Raw genomic sequence first — 21318 nt, forward strand, 5'->3', positions numbered from 1 at the left:
AACTTTTAACGGCGATTCCGACCTTATCTCTATCGCCCACAGCACACAACTATCCAGCAATGTGATTCCAATTCAATGGTACGATTTCACCGTTAGTCTCACTGGAACTGCCATTTCTGTGTTCATTTTCATTCATTCTACTAAATTCCACAATCGACACGCATACACTACACACGTATCGCGTTGAAAATTCCGCAGATTTTCACACTGGAAGTGCCGTTTATCTACGTTTGTCCGAACAGAATATTGAAAACCTTTTAAAAGCCAGCAGAATTCTCGTGCATGTTTTGAACTTTCGTCGAGCATGCGCAGTGATGCGTCGGACAATTTTCGGCTAGCAATGATTTTATGAAGCTCTGTCTCGGAGTTCATACACAAAAGGTCAAGACTTTCGTGTCGACCTTTGATTTTACAACATTTTGCGGATTTTTTTACGATATTTTCAAGAAAATCCAAATGAAAATACGCATAATTCATCAGCATATTCCATTTGATCATCCCCCGGCCAAGTGATTTGTGACACAATACCATACTTCCATCCATGTGTATTGCTCATCGTGTGCGCATCGTTTTACTGTCAAATGTCTGTATTTTTCTCCATCGCTATCTGTGTTGCAGTGTTTTGTTGGCGAAATTTTCTGTGGTATTTTCACTGTGTGTCTGTTGTGATACGTGTGTATTGGTGGTTGTCACTTCCAGTGTCTCGAAACTACGAAAAATCCATCCGTACGTGAAGTGAATGTGGATCGATATAGCCATTTTGAAATCAGTTGGTCTTATGAATTCCACGCGATACGAACCCGTCCGTTTGTCAGTCTCTCACCAAACTCGCACAGTGTGAGAAAAACGCAGAAGAAAAAAAAGAAGTCACAGCAAGAAAAAAATCCCAATACTGAAAAAAATCAGTGCAATTGAAATCAGTTTTTTTTTTTAAAGACACTTGAAAAGTTCAATTTGGTGATTTTTTAAATTGAAAATCCATTGTAAATATTGAATCGAACGACGTGTGAGTTGAAATCATATTGTGGAAACAGAAAGGAAAAAAGCACAGTACTCGATATTGAATGTGCAGCAGTTGAGGGATGTAAAACCACTGAAAATTCGAAAAACGCAATATTTGTTTTTTTTCTCATCTCTCTTCGTTTGTATGTCCTCTGCTAATGCTCTGAGCGCTTGTTCGCTCTTCAGCTCGTCGCATCGGTCCAAAGAGAGTGAGAAAGTTGCGGTGCTGTAATTTGTTCTCGCTTCGGTTGTTGAGTTTGTATGACAAAAGTGGCGACAAACAGCGATAAAAAGGGTGTTTTTTTGTGTGTTACACACAAATTTAGATAATCGACGATAAAGGCTAATGTTTGGCGATTGAATAGCACTGCTGCTGGTGCTGTGTGTGTGTGCGTTTGTTTTTTTATAGTTTTGTGTGTTTTTTGCTCTCTTGTTTTTTTTCTCGGTGTATTCGCAATATTTGTGGGAATCGCCAGAGAGAAACGACGTTAGATTGCAGAAAAGTCGTGGAAAAAAAAAGAGAAATTGCCAATTGCGAAGAGGAAAAATCATCACATGAGCAAAAACCATCGCATCGAGAGATAAAAAAAACGTCATTTTGAAAGAGAAAACATCGTTTTATTGGAAGAAAGAGTATCGCTTCAGAGATCAAAATCGTCAAATCAAAGAGAAAAATTGTTTCAAGGAGAAAAACCGTGTATTTTTTCCTTCGACACAATGAAAGAATGAGCGAATTTGCGTTGTAACCGAAAACGAATACGAAAATTGGAAATTTTGTGCAAGTGAAAAAAAATACTTGTGTGTACGAAAAAAACGCGTGATTTTTTATCGGTTTAAATAAAGAGAAAATATCAATGTTTGTAAGTGTTTTGTCATCTGTTTGTAGTTGGCTACGTTTTTATTCTCTCTATTTTTTTCACTCTCTTTTCTATTGGTTACTATTTTCATATAAAAAAAAAAATCAAAATTCTTTGGACTTTCTTAGAGCATCCACACACAGAAGCACATTTCCTACCTTCATTCTACTGGATTGTGTTTGAACTTTTTTCGGCTTAGACATTTTTTTTTGTTCGTTTTGTTGTATCAATGACCATTAGATAGCGAATAGAATTTTTTTCTCCTTTTTTCCGAATTTTGATATTTTTTAAGCATTTTGAATTAGATTTTTATTTTGAGAAAAAAAAACAAATTTTTCAACCTTTAGAGGTTCAACTTGCTTTTGAAAACATTTCACCGAATGCATGAGGAAATCGATAAAAAAAAAGAACACCACACCGAATGCGCACACAAAAGACATTCCCGAACAAAAAATAATTTTTTCAATGGAAATCGGAGTACGTCTGATTATACTATGCAAATTTTTTACTGAGCAATTTTCTCAGAGGGGTTTTTGTGTTGGTTTGGTTTTTGTTTTTGTTTGTATCGAATTATTAACACGTTGTGAGCAGATTCATTTGCCGCTCTTTATCACTCTAAAGTGATTTTAATGGTAAAAATTTAATTAAAATAAATGCAAGCCCATTCCCTTCGGATGTTGAAATGGAATTCTCATTCAATTCGAATACTAAAATGAGTCTCTTGTTTTGTGGTACTAAAATTCTGCTCTGGTATTACCTCCCTAATTCGATTTGGTTGATCGTCGCACCCAAAGCAGTGCAAATGAGCACCGTGTGTCGAGACTGTCGAGTATACACAATCAAACACATTCGCAATGAAATGCGAAATTATAATGCGAAATGGCGTGTGAGAAGCGAGAAAAGCGCGACCCATTTGCAATGCATAAATGAGTAGATTCCGAATGGTTTAACGCTTTTGAAAATGAGCTATGTGCCGTTCGTCAGCGAATGAGCTGTGTGCCGTTCATCAGTAGTCAAAGTGCCATTTTGCCGAAGACAAGTCTCTGTCTTCATTCCAAATGACATCGAAGGCAGCATAGGCAAAGAGAAAGCACAGAACTGAGCTTCAATTGAACAGAAACAGAATGAAATTGAACTAAACAGATGTAGAGTAGAATTAAGCTAAAAGTCAAAGCATAGCCAGAGTAGAGTAGAGCAGTGACAGAGCTCGCTTCGACGGCAACGAGAAAACAAAAATCAATTTTGTGTTTTATATAAATAATTCATCTGCATAGCGTATGGCAGCCTCATTTCAACCGTTCACACTCATACACACAGCGAAATTATTTTGAGTAGGCTAAGAATAGTTTTCAATTTCTCATCCACCCGCTCTTCTCCTTCTTCTTTTTTTTCTGTATATGTTTGTCGTGCCTCCTTAAGCTCTGTGCTCCGTCTCGTTGCCATTAACTGGACGAGCAGAACGAAAACAAAAATTCAATGATAGAAACAACAGAAAGAAGCGTATAAAAATAACACACCAGGTAAAGAGAGAGAGAGAGAGAGAGAGAGAGAGAGAGAGAGAGAGAGAGAGAGAGAGAGAGAGAGAAATATGGAATCGAAAAATAGCGCGGACTCGTTGTCACGAAGAGGTCACGTAATTTTTTTCAATGGTTGAAACGCGCGATTTGATGTCAGCATTGATTTTGATAAACGACAGCGCGCATCAAAATCGGAATTTATGACTTTTTATGGAGGGTTACCAACAAAAGTGCGGAATTTTTGCGTTGCAGGTTGCATGAGTTTGGTGTTTTCTTTCAATTTTTCTTCTGTTTTAACGAAATGCGATTGACGAAAATGACATTCAATGCCATCACATCCCAGAAATAGATAGACAACAGCGGATGTATTACGATGTGTTTAGAATGCAGAAGGTCATACACACATAGTAAATCTGCACACATACACACAGCGACCGACACATTCTCGTTCACTCAATACATTCCCCAGGCCACCTTTCCAGTTCGAGTCGAGTCGAGTTCGTTCATTTCGTTGTAACGATGGAAAGTGCGCGTCGCAGCTCCCCGCTTCTCCACACCGCTTATTTCTCACTCTATCGCCTGCTGCAGCCATTCATACATTTCAATTGAAAATAACTCGGGCATTTTTGTGTTTCGAACTTTTCTCTCTCACTCTGTCTTTTTTTTTTGCTTGCGTTCAACGTTTCAAAATGCCATAAATTCCATGAGTTTTACGTTTTGAGAATGTAATTACCCAACGGTTTCGAGTTCTTGACGTTATTTGTTGGTCTCTTGATGACATCTACTTTTCGTTTGATTACACTCTTTTTCCCTTCTCTCTTGCTGGCTCGCTCGCCTTTTGTTTCGTTGAGCGACGTGTGCACTACTTTTTCTGTGTATGTACTATTGTTGACCATTTCAGTGCGCGCTTTGTGCGCTTCGGTATGTTCCATTTTTCCGTCCGAGTTTATTGTTTGTTTGGGTCGATGGAGTGAACATTTTGCTTCACCTGACCTTCTTTTACCCACCCGTGAGCGAGTGAGCGCTCACTCTCAGTCTACTTGGTTCGGATTATGAATTGTTTATGGCATTGCTGATGGTGATGGTGGTGGCCCGCGCCCGACAACTTGATTATGGCCAAACGTTCAAAGCGATAAAGCCATTTATTAAACCGTGATAGTGATTAATTATCGTCAGCCATCAGGCCATGCCGTATGGCTTCCACAATGTATTTTTACCAGACTGAATCGCTTTTTTCTCGCTTTTTGATAATAATGATAAAAAAAAAAAACCTTTTTCAACTTTATGACCCAGCCGCTCGTGAAACTGGAACACTTCCTCATTTCTTAAGTACAACCAAACTCTTCAAATCAATTTACAGCTCACGTAAATACACACAAATCATACAATCTATTCTCTATCTCTTTTCCATCAACTCAATTCCGTTGTGTCTGTGCTCAATCATCCATACAATCTGCACTTCGTACAAATCCGCTTACAAATATATTAGTGTCGAAAAATCGTCATCAAACGACAAGAATTTAAAATTTATGCGCGCAACTCCCATTCACTCTGTGTGTGTGTGTGCGTGGGCTGTGTTGGTGCTAAATTTAGCTCAGCCGCTTATCGATCCAGTTGTCGGTTTGTAATGCACAATTTATCGATTTGAATGTTTGTGGAACAAGCGCCTAGTTAACAATTCCGGATTAGATGTGCGAACGGGCGAACATCATCATGGTTGTCATGATGTGTATGTGTGTGTGTGGTTTGTGTTGAATTGCACTTTTGGTTAGTAAATTTTAAATGATGTGCCGATGCTCAAAACTCCTGGCGTATGTGTGTTGTTCATGACTGCTATGTGTGTTGTTCATGACAATTGCACTCATTCAAAAATTTTGTGATGTCGTTAGCGAGACAGTTAATGGACCGAGAGAAAATCGATGGTGGTCACCAACGTTTTTCAAACTCGACTTTAATCGATTTTTCTCTCTGTTTTACTGTTTGCGGTGGAAAACAGAACGTTTTTGAATATTTTACACTTCAATCAACTGACTTTTGACCCAATGCAATTTGAAACACGAGCAATCGTTCTCAATTAATGCTCCACATATTTTCCGTTTCATTGGCTTCGAATAGCGTGAGTCTGTGAAATATACCGAATAAAGTGCCACGCAAGCCTCGTCTCCTCCCTCTCTGTCCAATTGACATTTCACGAAACATCAATATTTAATTTCGACACCATGAAATATTCTTGAATAAAAGCACAACGAAATGTATATGACATTCGAATTTTTCGTTATTTCAACGTTCACCACCTGAAATGCGGAGCGTTCGTGTCTGACAACATCGCTCGGCTTTCGAGAAAGAGAGAAAAACAAAACCCTTTGAATCGATTCATTTGCATGCTTCCTTTTTGGTTTTAGAATAATTTTGACGGAACGGGAATTTCAGGCGCACTATTTGACTGACGATTGCCTCTTTCCGCTGCTTTTCGTCGTACGATTGAAGTTTTGGATGGCATTTAAACGATGGTTTTGACCCAGAAATCAAAGGTTTTGCGGTTGAATGTGATCAGTACGAAGGATTTTGGACTAAAAAATTAAGTTCTTGTGTGGATTTTGACCTAAAAGATGGATTTTTGTGGATTGTTTTGACTTTTTTTTTATAGAATTCGGGCATTTTGAAGTAAAAATATACTCTTTTTTATGGAATTAGAAACATTTTCAATGAGAAACGAAGATTTTCTTTAAACCATTTTTTATTTCATCATTTCCCATCACGAAGAATTTGTCTTACATTCCTCTGAAATCAGTCATTTTCCAACATTTTCATTATAGTGTCATTAAAAAACCCTAACAATCGACCATATCAGTTGTTTGGAACATCGATTGCTTTGCCTGGTCTTAAAATAGAAAACAAAAGTTAAACTTTGAAACGGAAATGTCGTTTGTGTTGCAAACGGTGGCGGGCATATTACGTGGTAGTGGTTCGCCAGTGCATAATGTAGTGGGCATTAGTGGTCCAGGTGGTGGTGGTGGTGCGAGCAGCAGTAGTTGTAGCTGTCATAAACATCCGAATCGTTGTTGTCACAAAGCTGATTTGTTGGCAGCACGAAATTCATTTTCCAATTCATCGTTCGAATGCATGAATGACGATTTGAATGACTGACATCGATCCAATTGGCCGATAAGCAAGCAACAACAGTGAGTTTTTCACGCTATTCCACACGTGGATGTGTTGTGTGTGTCTGTGTCCGTCCGTTTCTATGTTAAAATGTGCTTAAACGAAATAAAAGACATTGTTTTGTCTCTCACTATTTGTACATATGTGTAATTATGTAATGCGACAATTGGTGCAATTCGCTTTGTATTCACTGCATAAATATTTGGTGTTGTAATCCGAGCAAATATGTTGTGCGTGTGTGTGTGTGTATGTGTGCCCAAAAATGGGGAAAATCAATAGCTTTGCTCGTCGGATAGGAAGTAAATTAGGAAAGCAATAAAAGCAACATGAAGAGACGAGTGCCAGCACGAATGCGTGTGTCTTTCCAAAACGAAACAACCAGAGAGAAAGACATAAAACAGACATACTCGTAAAAACTTGAAAACGAATAAAAATCCACATTGTTAATGGCATGGCGAACGAGCGAACGTGTAGCTGCGTTGCACGTGAGCGTATGCTTTCGCACATAGTATTTCATTTTATCTGACATCGTTGCTAAATGACTGTAAATAAATTGCATGGCATGGCTTTAATGAAATTGACTCTTTCTCTCTGTGTGTCTATTTTTCTCTTTTCCTCCTTTTTTTCTCATGGTTTTTCCTCACTTTTTCCCTCTCTTTGTCTTTAAAAATGCCATTTTCTTCGCATTTTTCATGCTCGCTCCTCTTCTTCCCTCACTGTTCACACCAGCTCATTTTGTTCACATTTTTCAAACCAATTCCTTTCTTTTCTCTCTCTCTCTTCCAGACGCAGTGAACCTTTGGGATGCATATCGGTGCCAGTGAAAACGGTGTCGTCGTCATCGTTGAAGGAAATTAATGGCACAGTTAAATTGCAACCGAAATCGTGTCTAACGGTAAATCCACCGCCGATAGCAATGTGCGAGAATTCCCAGTCAAGCGTTGATGAGGCCATCAACAATGATGATGGCATCGCTGGTGCGCCGTTGACCCTGTCGAAAAAAGCGATTCATCAACGTGATGCTGATGAGAATTTATTTTTACGATTTTTGGAACTTGATCCACCGGTTGAATCGACACCAGCCCCACCGCCAACACCACAAACTGGCGAACTTCGACGCAAATCAACACTCAAATCGAAAGAACATCCCGCCAACAAAGAGCATCCCGTTGCCGTACAATCACATAATCAAAATGGTCGTACACCGTTTACGATAACGAAAAAACTCACACGAACGGCTGAAAAAGGCTTTGGATTCTCGATTGTTTGGACACATCCGCCGCGCATTGAAAAAGTTGAAGCTGGACTGTCGGCCGATCGTTGCGGCATTCTTCCCGGTGACTATGTGATATTTGTGGATAAGCACAATGTCGTGACCATGCCCGAAATGGACATTCTCAATCTGATAAAAACCCAGGGAAACACCTTGGTACTCGAGATTTTCCGACGATCGAACGCGTCACGACCTACTACGAACGGCTTTGCCAACAGAGCGTCCAGTCTTACTAACTCAATTAATGCAACAACTGCGGCGGTGGCGGTCAATCCAGCAGCACAAGCAGCCACGCTGTTGAACAACAACGATGAATTGTCATCCGAATTTGCAACGCCAAAACAATCCACCAGCTCGTTGGTTGCACGACCCATGACCGCCTGCTCCAACCTCTCTCTAACACTGGAATCAACGAAACGACGATTGCATCTGCCTCAGGTAAACAACGACGCAGCGGAATTTTTTGCTCAATTTTGTAGACTTTTTTTCACTTTTGGTGAAAATTTCTTTTTTGCAAAGAAAATCGTGGAGCATTTGACTAATTGTCTCTGACTGTTTCTATTTTCAGGTCACGTTTAGCAAAGAGGTAGGCTATGGTGTCATTGTTTAAGCTATTGCATGCGATTCTCTAATGAGAGTCTCTTTCGCACAAGCATCCATCCGAACTGCTCTCTCCAGCAACAGCTCAATAAGAGAGAGATGCAGATACTCACCAAATAATTCAAAACATGTCGTTTGCTTTGAATTTATTATTCAAATATTGTTCCTATGGAACATAAGTTATCTTTTCGTCTTATTTCAAGTGTAAAATTCAAGGTTTTTCTCGTTTTTTTCATCACTTTTTATTTTTCAGCTTTTTTTATTTGTTTGCTGTTTACTAATTTCTTTTCAAATTTTGTAAAGCACCATATATTAACTTTAAAATCTCAATTTTCACCCTTGAAAAAACTCCTCAGGCGATGCTCGTCACCAGCATAGAAGATTCACCGCGAAAGTATTTGTACCAATTAATAAATCGTGAGCAACATTTTGTGACAGCGCTACAGTATGGAATGCAACGATTTGTAAGCCCATTGCAAGAGCGCCGCGACTTAATATCACCGACTGATCATCGAACCCTATTCCAAAATATCGAAGAGATTTTACGCCTTTCTGAAGATATTCTCGAACAACTCATCCCCGACGAACACGAACCGCAACTAATGTTCGCCTCCCGCGTCTATTTGTCCAAATCGACTGCTTTCTGTGCAGCCTATAAAAAATATTGCAACGGTCTCAAGCGAGCCGATTGTGTTTTAGTAAGTGGCAAATTCAAAGTTTGACTCTTTCTACACCCAATATGCATAAAAATTATAGAAACATACGCACAACATGTTTTTATTGTACCATCCACATTGTGTGTAAACGAATGTAATCAAAATCGTTGCATCAAAATTCACTTCGATCATCTAATCGGTTGTGCTCTGTCTTTGTAGGTGAATAAATCGCGTCAATCGAATTCGGACTTTGTAACATTTATCACAGTGCCACAAGTGCCGCGTAAACGGCCGGATATGACGACGTTAATACATCGTCCGTTGCAACATTTTCGTGAAGTGCTCAAATTAATCATTTTACTGGCGTCACATTGTCGACCCAATTCGGAGGAGTGCAAAAATTTCACGCACGTCATTTCGTCACTGCAAACATCGTATCGCGAAATCACGGTGAACGAAGGCATTATGGAACCACTCGGCGAAGGAAGACCATTACTTACGTTACAAGATTTGGAAGCTCGACTTGTGTTCACCAAGTGTAAACCATTCGTACTCGCCATTCCGGGCAGACAGTGGATTTTTGGTAATGATGAACGATTTTTTTTAAATTAATTTTCCTTTGGAAATTCAAAGTTTCAATGAAAATGTAAGACTTGAGTGCAAATTGTAATTTGAACAATGAGATAGTTCGAAAATGCATACAAATTCCTTGAAATTCATAAGAATTCAACATTTGAATGTTGACCTTAGATCAAAAGTCTATGCAAATATACAAAAATCGAAAGAATCCGAATGAAATTGCTGAACGATCCTTTTCCCGATTAGGTGGTGACTTATCACGAGTTGAAGGCCGTTCAGTGAAACCATATTGGACGTTACTCTTCAGCGATATCCTTCTCTTTGCCAAAGTTAGTCGAGATCGAGTGCTTTTTATCACAGAAGAACCAATTCCACTGGCTAATATCATCGATTCGTGCTTTACTATTCGCAAGAAACGTAAGTATTTTCTTTGCATCAAAATTTTCTTGTCATAAAATGACGAAAAAAATTAAAATGACAAAAAAATGAAATAAAGAAACTCGAACTAGTTTAGAAAACCCAACCATATTTTCTCATTTCCCATTGAAAATGAATAAATTGTGCAATTTTTGATTTTTTTTTTTCAACAGACACCGAATTTCGCATAACGATCGATCCGAATGGTCGTATCGCAGCTGAGAGCCCAACGGTGCATTGTACGCCGGATCTAACACGAACACCACGGAAAAGTGCTCGAAAGCAGATAATTTTGCGTGCACCATCACCGGAACTAAAAGCCGTTTGGCAAAATCTGATACAACGACAAGTGTAAATATCGCATTTTCCTACTTAGATTTTAATTTTTTTTTTCGTTGAAAGGGTTTTTTTTTATTGTTGAGCTTTTCTATCAAGAATTGATTGGAAATTAATCAGATATTGGATGAAAAAAGTGTCTTGGTCACGCTTCGAATTCTTTTCATCTTCTCCAAGCAAATCTCTTCAATAATGCCTTCTCCTTCAACTCCATAGATTTTTAGTGAATGCAACACTGGGATCAACACTGAGCAGTCCATTGGAGTCACCGGATATATTGCAACGTTTTTTGCCGGTTGGTGACATTGATCCAGTGACGACATCAATGGCATCGATTAAATTGTCGGTCGACAGTATCAACACCAATACAAAATCGCAACAGGTTCGTCTGCAAACATTTCAATCGAATTCGAGTGCGAGTTACTCAAAGCCAACAATGGCCACCACGTCGTTCATCGAATCGGAGCCATTGATTCAGAGTTCAGTGAATGCATTGGATTCAACGGCTTCGCTGCGAAGTCAGAAAAGTGATTGTACATCGAATTCAGTGTCAAACGAAGCTCGATTGGCAAAATTGAACACGATATTCGAGCATCCAACGTCGACGGGTAAAATTCCGGTGCCACAAACGCCTATTCTAACCAATCGAAATCCGCGAAATCTGCGAACGAATTCAAAAGATCGAACAACGACGTTGTTGGAGTTTAGTTTGAGTTCGGTGGGTCGATCGTTTATCGATGAATTGTCATCGGGCGGTAATGCGATGACCAAAGTACAAAATAGTGAATCATTAAAAACGCCCGACACACCCGAACCCAATATCTCACCATCATCGTCGTCGGTTGCATCGAAAAGTTGCTTTTCGGAAACGTTTTCCAATGATTTTATCAAACCATCAACGCCCAGCGTAATTGTGTCACCATTAGATGAACAAGCGCCCAAATACACACCGTCAACAACGACCAACACCACAAACGGTGGCTCATGGGATTTACTCGAATTGGATCTTGATTTTCATCATGTCAATTTTGATCCATCGTTTGGCGGTGATGTCGAAGAGAATGTTTTCTTTGGCGACGATCCACTCGGCATTTTGCCAATCCAACCAACCGAACCCGATTCACACGATTTGTAAATGGCCAAGGCTGCTTCGATTCAACCCCACACAACCGAATAAACACTTCGAGTGGGCACTCACAAGACTTATGGACAAACGTTTTATTTTGCCGAAAGAGAGAGAGAGAGAGAGAGACGCAATGCAGACATGATTCAAAAACAGAAAGAAATAAAATCTCCCATATAAATTAGCATAAAGATTAAACTTGTACAAAAATGTGCTCTTTTGCCCGTAGAACAAAATATTTGGACGATTTACAGCGAAATTTGTTTCGGTTGCAGTTTGTTTTCTCCGTTTTCTTCGGATAATGAATGCATGGGTGCAACTGAATTTGAGACGATTTTACTCGATTTAGACGACCCTTTTTATTGTATAGAAACCGTTTTGGGCATCCAGTTTTGTTGTTGTCTTGGATTGCCATAGTAATAGTCTGACGATAGCAATGAATTATTTGGCCTGCTCACCGCTGGCACTTGCCAAAAACGAACTGAAACAATATGTACAAAATAGGCAATGCATCCAGGCTTCAACATTTTCGATACATTTTATCCACAATTTCAAATAGCATGAGAAGAGAAGACAAGACAAGACAAGATACGATATGTAACAAATAATGAGCTTTGATGAAAACCATTTTCTGGTTGGATTTCATTCAACATTCTTTTTTCGGGTCTCCTGTAACGAACATGTTATATGCTTAATCAATCTTTACCCAAAGTGTTTAACAATTTGCAACTGAATCTAAATCTTTCGTCCATTTCGATCTATCAAATATTTTCAACTGGATATTTAAAAATCTAAAGGCGGACGATGGTGGGAGCGTGAAGGATGGGTGTATGTATTCAGGAAAAAAGTCATCTTCTTTGATGATTTGAGATGCAATTCGATCTCCACTGATTCAAGCCAAAAATGATCGGAATTCGAACAAGCAAAAATGTTGATTAGACTCTAAATATGATCGAAAAAATGTCAAAAACGGTAGAAAATGTTAAAAGGGAAAAAAAACTGAAAAAGAAAATGCCCATCTCAAGCCCAGCCAAACGTCGAGCCGTCAAATATGTGAAATCTGCTTTTAATTCAACCAAATATTTAGAATTAAATCTAACAAACAAAACATTTACTAGAATTTTATCAATAAGAAAAGTAGTTTCGTTCTGAAGTGAATCTCATGGAAAATATAACAAACAAACAAACAAACAAAAAAAAACATATTTTTTGCGTGGTGAAACCAAATATTTTATGTAATCAAGTACCTAATAACCATTAACATTTAGCTTAAATACAAAACATTTCGGATAAGTGTAATTCAATGTTTACTGTTACAAAAATGAAAATGGAACTTTGAATTGTGTTTTTAACGGTTAAGTTTTCCAATTTTGGAAAATCGATCAGTATTCAATCTGTTGGAAGATTTTGATTCAATCATCGTGGAATTTTTTTTTTATTGAAAAGTCTATTTTTGTTGAGTCGTTTGGGGAGTTTTTCTGCTGAGATGTGGACACTGAATATACAAACTGGTAGTTAAAGCGGTTTTGAATCAAGAAGAAGCAAAAAAGCTCTGTTTGTGTGTTGATCAGATAGGCTCACTTCCTGGAAATCTATGCCATTAATCAAGAACAAAAGTAGAAGGAATTCGAATTTGGTATAAAAAAAAGAGAAATCAATTTGTAGATTTCAGGTGTTATAAAAACGAATATATTCTTTCCACTCTCTTCTTGAACCAACACCACCTTTTACAGTTTGTAACTAGAAATACGATCTTATGGTGCTTAAAATTTTTACGAAAAAGGGCAATTTTCGATCAAAAACATAATTTTTTTATTCGATTTTTTGATCAAACAGAAACAATAAATAAGAAAATCGTTCATTTTTAAATTGGAATCCAGTTATTGATTTCAATTCTCAATCAAACAATAATCATTTAAAATATTTAAAAAAATCAAAATTCATCGAAAATTGCTCAACCATTTTTAAATGAAATGTCGAATTGGCAAAAAATGAATTACAGGCATTTTTATGACAAAATCAAAAACGGTTCGCACTTACAGAAGAATCTCAACTTTTTCAGTTTCGTTTTGTTTTTTTTTTTTTGCGGAAAAAATGAACAAAAAACAATTTTCCTGAAATAAATCAAAATATTTAGCAAAATTGTTCGCGAAAAAGCGTTTGCATTCGAAATTCGTATGAATTAAATCAAAGAAATCATTAAGTTGCCAAATGCATTAAGGATTTGGGATGGGAGCTCGGATTTGTTGGCATTCTCAGTTGATGGACGAAGAAATTTGTTGAAGTAAAACGTACCGTAGTAGAAGGAAATGTGCCGTAGTCGAAGAGCAATCAAAGTAAAACTACTACATTTTCAACACATAAAAGTCAATCAAAAAAGAACTAACTTAACGATCAACCTGTACCTGCCACCAAAGTCTGTGGGCTCCGATTCAAAATCCATCAGCTCGATGTTGTTTAAAATTCTTTGTTATATACATTCGACACGTTTCTATTCGTTGTGTTCATTTCAATTTCGTTTGGTCAACCAATAAAAGCACATTTTTTAACAAAAAAAAAAAACCTGATGAATAATAACGTAATGGGCGTTTTATTCGATTTTAATTTCGAGGCGAGACAACAAATTTGATCGTTCTGTTTTATGTCTTATAATTTGGTTGTTTGTGTTTTGTTGAAAGAAGAAAAGAAAAAAACATTGGCATTATTTACGTGTCTAAACAAATTCATTGAATAAATTCAAGAGAGAAATGCGATGAATCCAAAGAATAAATAAATCACTGATCACTCAAACCGGAAAAGTCGTAGTGAAGAAGAGAGAAAGAGAAAAAAACGAAATTGAAACTGAATTCACATGGATTGATCCAGTCAAAAAATATGTTTTTTTTTTTAAACACCAGACAACAATTTTGAACAATTTATTAGCACGTAGTCACAAGCAAAGCAATGTTTTATTCTTTCCTTCTTTAAAATACCCTTTTTTGTTGTTTGATTTTGACATTCCACAGTCACAAACCACTGAATTGAAACAATTCGACGAGCTGGTCGACGAGAAATGTCGACTGCTTAACAAAAACGGGACGTCACACGGCAGCGCACTGCATCTCTCACAATGGATGAAAGGACAATTCGATGAATCGGTAAGAGAATCAACTAGGTAGCCATTCGCTTTTCGAGGTGACAAAATAGCTGCATATATCACCCATAGTTATCACTTACAAAGACATTTTGAGTAGAGAAACTTCAATAACACGCCGAAAATTGTCGTTTGTTGAATAGATTAAAAAGTTGACCGAAGAAAATTCATTCAACGACATTATGACGGAAGATGAAAATGAGGAGTTGATCGAAGAATGGAGCCAAGAACAATTGCGTAAGCGTTCACAAGAGCTCCAATTAGTCGATGAAAATGGTAAATGCATTGTGCCACTACTAGATAACCGTAGAGGACCTGAGACAATTGATCGAAATCGCTTGGTCGCCGATGATGGATTAGTCGGTGAATTCGACGATGGCAGCAAAAGCGCATCAACTACGTCAGACAGTCAGGTTTGTTATTGATGTGTTTGGCTTTTGGAATGAAAGTTGACGCCAAATATTAGAAAATATTCTTGAAAAATAGACAAAAAAAAGAAATTTCGAAAAAAGTTGGAAATTTTTCATTTCAAAATTCGTGAAAATCGAAATAATCAGCTTTTCTTGACATTGCACCCACTTCTCGCCTTCAGATCACCGTTCGTTCATCACCAGTAACAAAAAAGATCGATAAACTATCTGTGTGTCGTCATTGTCATAAGAATTGTAAGCAAAAGTCGCCAAAAACGAGTTCGTTAAAGGTGCAGCACAGTCAATCATCCTCGAGTCGATGTTGCGCGAGCACAAGTAGCCAAGGAAGTGAAAAATCCGTGTCGAGTCGCACAAGTAACCAATCAAAAAGTCATGCAAATGAGCCAAAAACATCGCCAAAGACAAAGTCATCCCGCGATGGAAGTCCAGCAAGTCAAAAAACCGTCACCACAACCACGTGCAGCAACAGCAATGCTTTAAACAACAATATTTTATGCAAGTGCAAGTGCACAACGGCTGATTTCCAGAATACAATCCGAACGCCGCACGAAATTCGCAAGGAAACCTGCAAAATCCTAAACAGTGTGAGCGAAATCCATACAATCCAACGCGGTGGAAATTGGCAACACGTGAACTGCAATTGTGATAACGTACAAACGATTCGCGAGAGCAAAATCAGCAACTTAAACGAAAACGAGTATATCAAATCGACCAGCGAGATATCGAACGTTGATGATTGGTCATCGAAGCTAATTGGTTCGTCCCAATTTCGAGCCATTCCAAGTGTCATGCGAGACGAAAATGATCCATTTAAAGCAGTGCCTAAAATATCTGTCGTCCCTCCAACGCCCGATGGTATCACGAACGCCACCGTGTGTCGATCACATTGGGAACAAATGTCCAGCGAACAATCACCAGAAGATTCACCACAAGATGAACTACCCTATCGCGCGCTCAACACATCACTCAAGAGATATGGGACGATTTCTAGCTTAGGTTTGTGTAATTGAAGTTTGCGATTTTTAATCGATTTTTGATCAATTAACTTTTAATTTCCTAATAATTTAAGTGAATTAATAAACAAAACGCTAATTCTTTCAACAGAAAAAATGCCCTCCGATGAGGATGACAAAACGTACAATTCTTCGGATACCGAAACCAATGACAATGATGATGATGGTAAGAAATAGAAAATTCGTTTAAAAATAGTCTCAATTTTAATTTTTCGAAACAGACATTCGAATAGTGACTAAAGAAATCTACGATGGAAGCACACGAAATTGGACGAATCGCGCTGGTAGTTTCTTGGAACAATCGCGCGCTTTCCTTGATAGCTACTTGGGCAGATGGGATCGTAATAATCCAGCGCCAATTCCCGATGAAGACAGAGATGACTCAGTGCCGGAAAATGGCGAGGAATGCACTTCGGGAGCCACTTCCGGCGAAGAAATATGGGGTACACCAACGAGCGGTGAAAATGATGAAATTCAAATGTTCAACTCTGATCAAACGGTGCGAATTCGGATATTTATCTACCACATTGATTGTGCTTAGGTCTTGAATGATTTTACTTCATTTCTCGTTTTCAGTCGCCAACCAAGTCTTCATCTTCATTAACCGGTGATGATGACACTGAACTCATGATGGACGAACTTTTAATGGCACCTCCAATGACAGCAAGCACTATTCGCGGACTTTTACCACGGTAAAACTTTTGATTTGCAAATCTAAAGCAGCGGATTTTTAGTACATTAGATGCCATTTTGAATTTTTCCAAACTTTCGAATATTTTGTTTAGATTAGAACACATTATACTAGTATTTGTAGATTTTTTTAAACATTTTCACACCTTTTTAGACCAAATTTCTTAACAAATCGTCCAAAAATTCATTTCAAAAATAATTTTTAGACCAAAATCATTAATTCGATATTATTTTATTTAGAAAAAGTAAAAATATTATTACATTTTTATGTTTAGATCTTTGTTTTTCAAAACTCTAGATCATTTTCCGAAGAATTTGTTCAAAATTAAGTCAAAATCATTGGTTTAGCTTTCAAAATTGTTTAACTTAATCGATTTGAGTTTATAGTTTTAATTCAATTCAAAATTAAACGTTTTAATTAGCGAAAGACATTTAGCAAGTCTTTTAGCGATTTAGAAATCGTAGTGCTTATAATGAACTAAACGATTTTTAGACGAAGATTAGAGCCGTTATTTGAAGAAGATACGGAAAGTAGCAGCGAAAGTGATGAGAATGACGAAAATGATGAGCGGATGGTGCGAGATTTCAGTAGTTCCGATCAGGTAGGATTTAGTGAACATTGCGATTGTGATCGATTTCTTTTATGTTCCTTACAAAACGTAGCTCTTTTTGTTTCGTCATAATCAAAACTTTTCTGTATTCTTTTTCTCTCATTTGAGATCTATGTGGATTCGGACATCTTGTTCTTACACACTTTTTCTTTCCATTTGATGAATTATTGATTTTGATCGGCTGTCTTGGCTGCAATACCCTTCGTTCATTCATTGGTTTCATTCATTTTTTCGTCATCAAAATTCAAAATTCGCATAATTATTTTCTATCAGAAATCCAATCGTTAAAATTCCAAATTTTCAGTCAAAATTCTCAGAGAAAATTCAAATATTCAAAATTGCACAAAATTCAATAAAAGCGACATGAATTCATCAAATGCCACATGCTTCTCAACATAAACCAACTAAATTCACTTAATTTTCCTATTTTTTCAACCAAAACAAAACTCCATCATCTTCATCGATTTCATTCACCAAACTAGAAACGTCATCTGTTGCGCATTCTTCTATAATAGTGAAAAAATAAAAAAAAATCAGTTAGAAAGCATATCTTCTTCATCTCTTCATGTTCCAAAAGACCCATTCTAGACCGTAGGTAAATCACCACATACATATATCATCAAAATCTCACACATCACATAAATTCATGAATGCGTCACACTACTGTCGCATTCGCTTGAACCACTCGACAAACCAAATCCAAAATCGAAACTCAAATTAAACAAAAATGATCGTTTTGCCTGGTTCGTGCAAATTGGTGGTAAGGTTAATTTATTCTGAATAAATTGGCAGGGGCAAGCAGCACAGAAAATCTCTACACAAAATGGTCGAGATGTGGAAAGCGACGGCGTCGCCATCACCACCACAACCAGCAGCAGCAGCAGCAGCAGCACAGTGGTGGCAAAAAGCGCTTGCACCGTAAGCATTTTGCCAGAAGTACCAGTAAAAAATCGCTGTATCGTGGAACCATTGAGAAGGGAAATCGATTGTGGCGGCAATGCTGACGCTGGCTTTTCCCCTGCACAACCGCAACACCCACTGCCACCGACGAAAGATGCGGCCAAAGAAAAGCAAATAAAATTTGCCGACGTTATCGATCGTGTCGACGAATTGTACAGTGCGGGCAACAAGAGCACTGGCATCGAAACCACCATGACCGCAACCACAACAGTTTATCAGACAGCGATCCGCTTGAGTCCACGCCTCGAAATGCGTTTAGCCTTAAATCACGATATTTTGGGCGACGAAGATTTGATAAGCTTCGAACCTGGGCCAGCAAACCTGGAAGCAATTCTCGGACGCGACCTGTCATCATACCATCGCTTTACTGGCAAAGATCTGATCAATTATCGAACACCGAACCATCATCGTATCGCACCAAAGGAGGCAAACATCTCGTTCTCAACACAGAAAAATTCCAAAATGGACACACCAACGCCAAATCGACGAAAGTCAAATCTAAATACCTGGAACGATTCTGCATGTGCGGCTGCGGGTAAGTCACATGTACAGCGTTCTCTTTTTTCATGAGATTTTCAGTGATTTAATTCACTGTTTTCTAGTGCGCCATAGGTTGTCTTTTTTTTGGGTTAAGAATGAAAAAAACTTGAAATTGATTGACATTTACTCTTACCTTTTGAATTCTGACATTGAATCAAGTCCACTAAAAATTCTTTTGATATGAAGAAAAAGTGAAATAAAAACGAATTTTCTTTGCAGCAATCGAAAAAAAGCTGAGCGACCTGGAACGATTGGCGAGAGCGGAAAAGAAAATTCAGCTGAAGACTTATCCAGCGGAACCTCAGTCTATAAATCATGGACAAATGGCGATAGCGGAACCGAATTCCAACAGAAATGAGCCTAAATCACGTGGATTGTGAGTGCTTTTCGTATATCGAAAATTCGATTAAATTAAAAAGTCACGATTTTTGAATAAAATCGTTCAAAAGAAGAACTTCTTAACATTGCTTTCCGACGAAAAAAAAAAAATCGTTCAAACCACCTTGAATCAATTCTTATATCAGAACAATCAATAACAAAACTCTATCCGTCTCTTTCCATTTCAGTTTTGGTTTTTTTAAACGTCGAAATTCCCACACGCACAATACATCCAACGGTAAATTAGTCACAAAAGCCGCTGCATCGCCATCAATTTCATCGCAAAAAGATGTTGTACGTACATTTTGAGCCACACTTTTTCAAAAGAGAAATTAACTCTGTAAATTACTTGAATTTGTTTGCTTCACTAATTCGGATTTTGTTTTCTTTTTCTGTTTTTTTTTTGTACATCTATTTTGGTGCTTATTACCTTCGTTTCACACCACTCTCCACACGCAAATTGACATTGGCATATAAATTCCGTTTGTGTGTGTGTGTGTGTGTGTTGGCTTTGTTCTCTCTCACTTCAATTACATAGGCTAGTCGCTAGTTTCTGCATTCGATTCGCTTTGAGTTTGCCAAAATTACAAAACACGTGTGTGACACACAATCAAACCAAACAAATTGTGACCGAGTCAAATTGTTCCCTCATCATTTTCTAGGACAAATCGCTGGACCGACGATTTTGGAAGCAGCTCAACAAACGACGTCGATCACTCTCCGAAATTCCGTCATAATATGATTAATGTTCCTTCATACAGTTTATATATTGAGCCCATCAAATCAAGCATTTTTTTTTCTACATTCGATTAAGCCAGCGTTTGAAAACACCAGAAAAAAGAAATTGTCATATTTAATATGCTTTGATGCTCAAAGCAAAGCCTTTCATTCAAACTCTTTCAATTTGTAAACGAATATTAAAGGTTTTTTCGATGAATCGAATCAAAACAACCAATCTTCAATAGAACGATTTTAACAAATATTTGCAGATTTAGAAGCACTTTTTTCGTTTCGATTTTTTAGACCAGTCTGTTTTGATGTGATAGATTTAAAATATTTATTTATATTTTGAAATGCATTTTTTCTCTGTTTTTCGTTTTTGTTGATTGATTTTTTGAATTATGTCAATTAAAACATAAACGAGAATTGAACTAAGCATTCGCTTAGCTATTGACGATTAATGGAAACGAAATGATATATTAGGTCGACCTATTAGGTAATGAATAGTGAATAATTAGATTGATTTTTAGGACATTTTTTCGAATTAGTATAGTACAGAACTTGGAATTTGAGCAACGGGGAGACTCACTGTTCAACGTATTTATAGAGGAAATAAATGTGAATAGTGAAGAATGCGTCAAATCGCCTGAAAAAAGCGAAAATAATTTAAAATTCCAGGCATTGGACTGAGAATTAAATACTTTTACGCACGACATGGGAATGCGGAAGAGCAACAGGACAGTCACACCACAAGATCGTCGTTTTGTTCAATCTGAGATTATTAAGTTTCCGTGAGTAATACGCAAAGTGGCAGCACCTTAAATGGCATTTTTATACACAAAGTAGATACTTGAGTGTAAATTATGTTAGTGGCGTATCAAAATGAAGGTTCAAAACAAATACATGGTCAATATAGAGCTTGTGGTGTGACTGCAACAGGATGGTTGTTAATTTAAAACACGAAAATCGCAAAATTTTGACATTTTTCGGAAGAAATTTTTATTCTACTCAGAGAAAGGTGGAGGATAAAAATTTAACCTAACAAATCATCTTAAGCAAAGTTGAGAAAATGAAAGCTTAAAAGGCTTGAAAATGCTTGAAAATATCACACTAATATATTCTGAATGGAATGTCCCAAAAGGTATTTATGCAAAAGATATTTCTTGTCGAAAAATCCCGTCCTTTATTTTTCCATTATTTTTTTTCGTCAATTTTGAGCTCCATCCACGTGAAATCAACTCCATCCGGGAAATATAAAAAGATAAAGGTGCAAGCAATAGAGAGAGAGAGAGAGAGAGAGAGAGAGAGAGAGAGAGAGAG

General features: G+C 37.6%; 1 protein-coding gene across 3 annotated transcripts in view; it reads left to right on the forward strand.

Annotated features, from left to right (window-relative positions):
* Positions 1-794: 794 nt before the first annotated feature.
* LOC129570279 (uncharacterized) overlaps positions 795-21318 on the forward strand; it is a 22339-nt gene continuing 1815 nt past the window's right edge. The window contains exons 1-19 of one of the 3 annotated variants that reach the window (XM_055449825.1): positions 795-1862; positions 7325-8249; positions 8380-8397; positions 8768-9109; positions 9287-9650; positions 9893-10063; positions 10237-10414; positions 10616-10781; positions 14528-14659; positions 14799-15068; positions 15248-16082; positions 16191-16265; positions 16321-16598; positions 16676-16791; positions 17283-17391; positions 18193-18895; positions 19120-19276; positions 19467-19572; positions 19817-21318. The exon at positions 19817-21318 is cut by the window's right edge and continues 1815 nt beyond it. In XM_055449825.1, the coding sequence (XP_055305800.1) occupies positions 7455-8249; positions 8380-8397; positions 8768-9109; positions 9287-9650; positions 9893-10063; positions 10237-10414; positions 10616-10781; positions 14528-14659; positions 14799-15068; positions 15248-16082; positions 16191-16265; positions 16321-16598; positions 16676-16791; positions 17283-17391; positions 18193-18895; positions 19120-19276; positions 19467-19572; positions 19817-19828 (4827 nt within the window). In that variant the 5' untranslated portion in view covers positions 795-1862; positions 7325-7454 and the 3' untranslated portion in view covers positions 19829-21318. Of the gene's footprint in view, positions 1863-6129; positions 6559-7324; positions 8250-8379; positions 8398-8767; positions 9110-9286; positions 9651-9892; positions 10064-10236; positions 10415-10615; positions 10782-14527; positions 14660-14798; positions 15069-15247; positions 16083-16190; positions 16266-16320; positions 16599-16675; positions 16792-17282; positions 17392-18192; positions 18896-19119; positions 19277-19466; positions 19573-19816 lie in introns of those variants that run through there. The other 2 variants (XM_055449823.1, XM_055449824.1) reach the window with 2 other exon arrangements.

The sequence above is a fragment of the Sitodiplosis mosellana genome, unplaced genomic scaffold (genome assembly GCF_009176505.1).
Source record: "Sitodiplosis mosellana isolate CC-2019 unplaced genomic scaffold, AAFC_SMos_1.0 Smas_scaffold_52, whole genome shotgun sequence".
NCBI classification, from domain to species: Eukaryota; Metazoa; Arthropoda; class Insecta; order Diptera; family Cecidomyiidae; genus Sitodiplosis; species Sitodiplosis mosellana.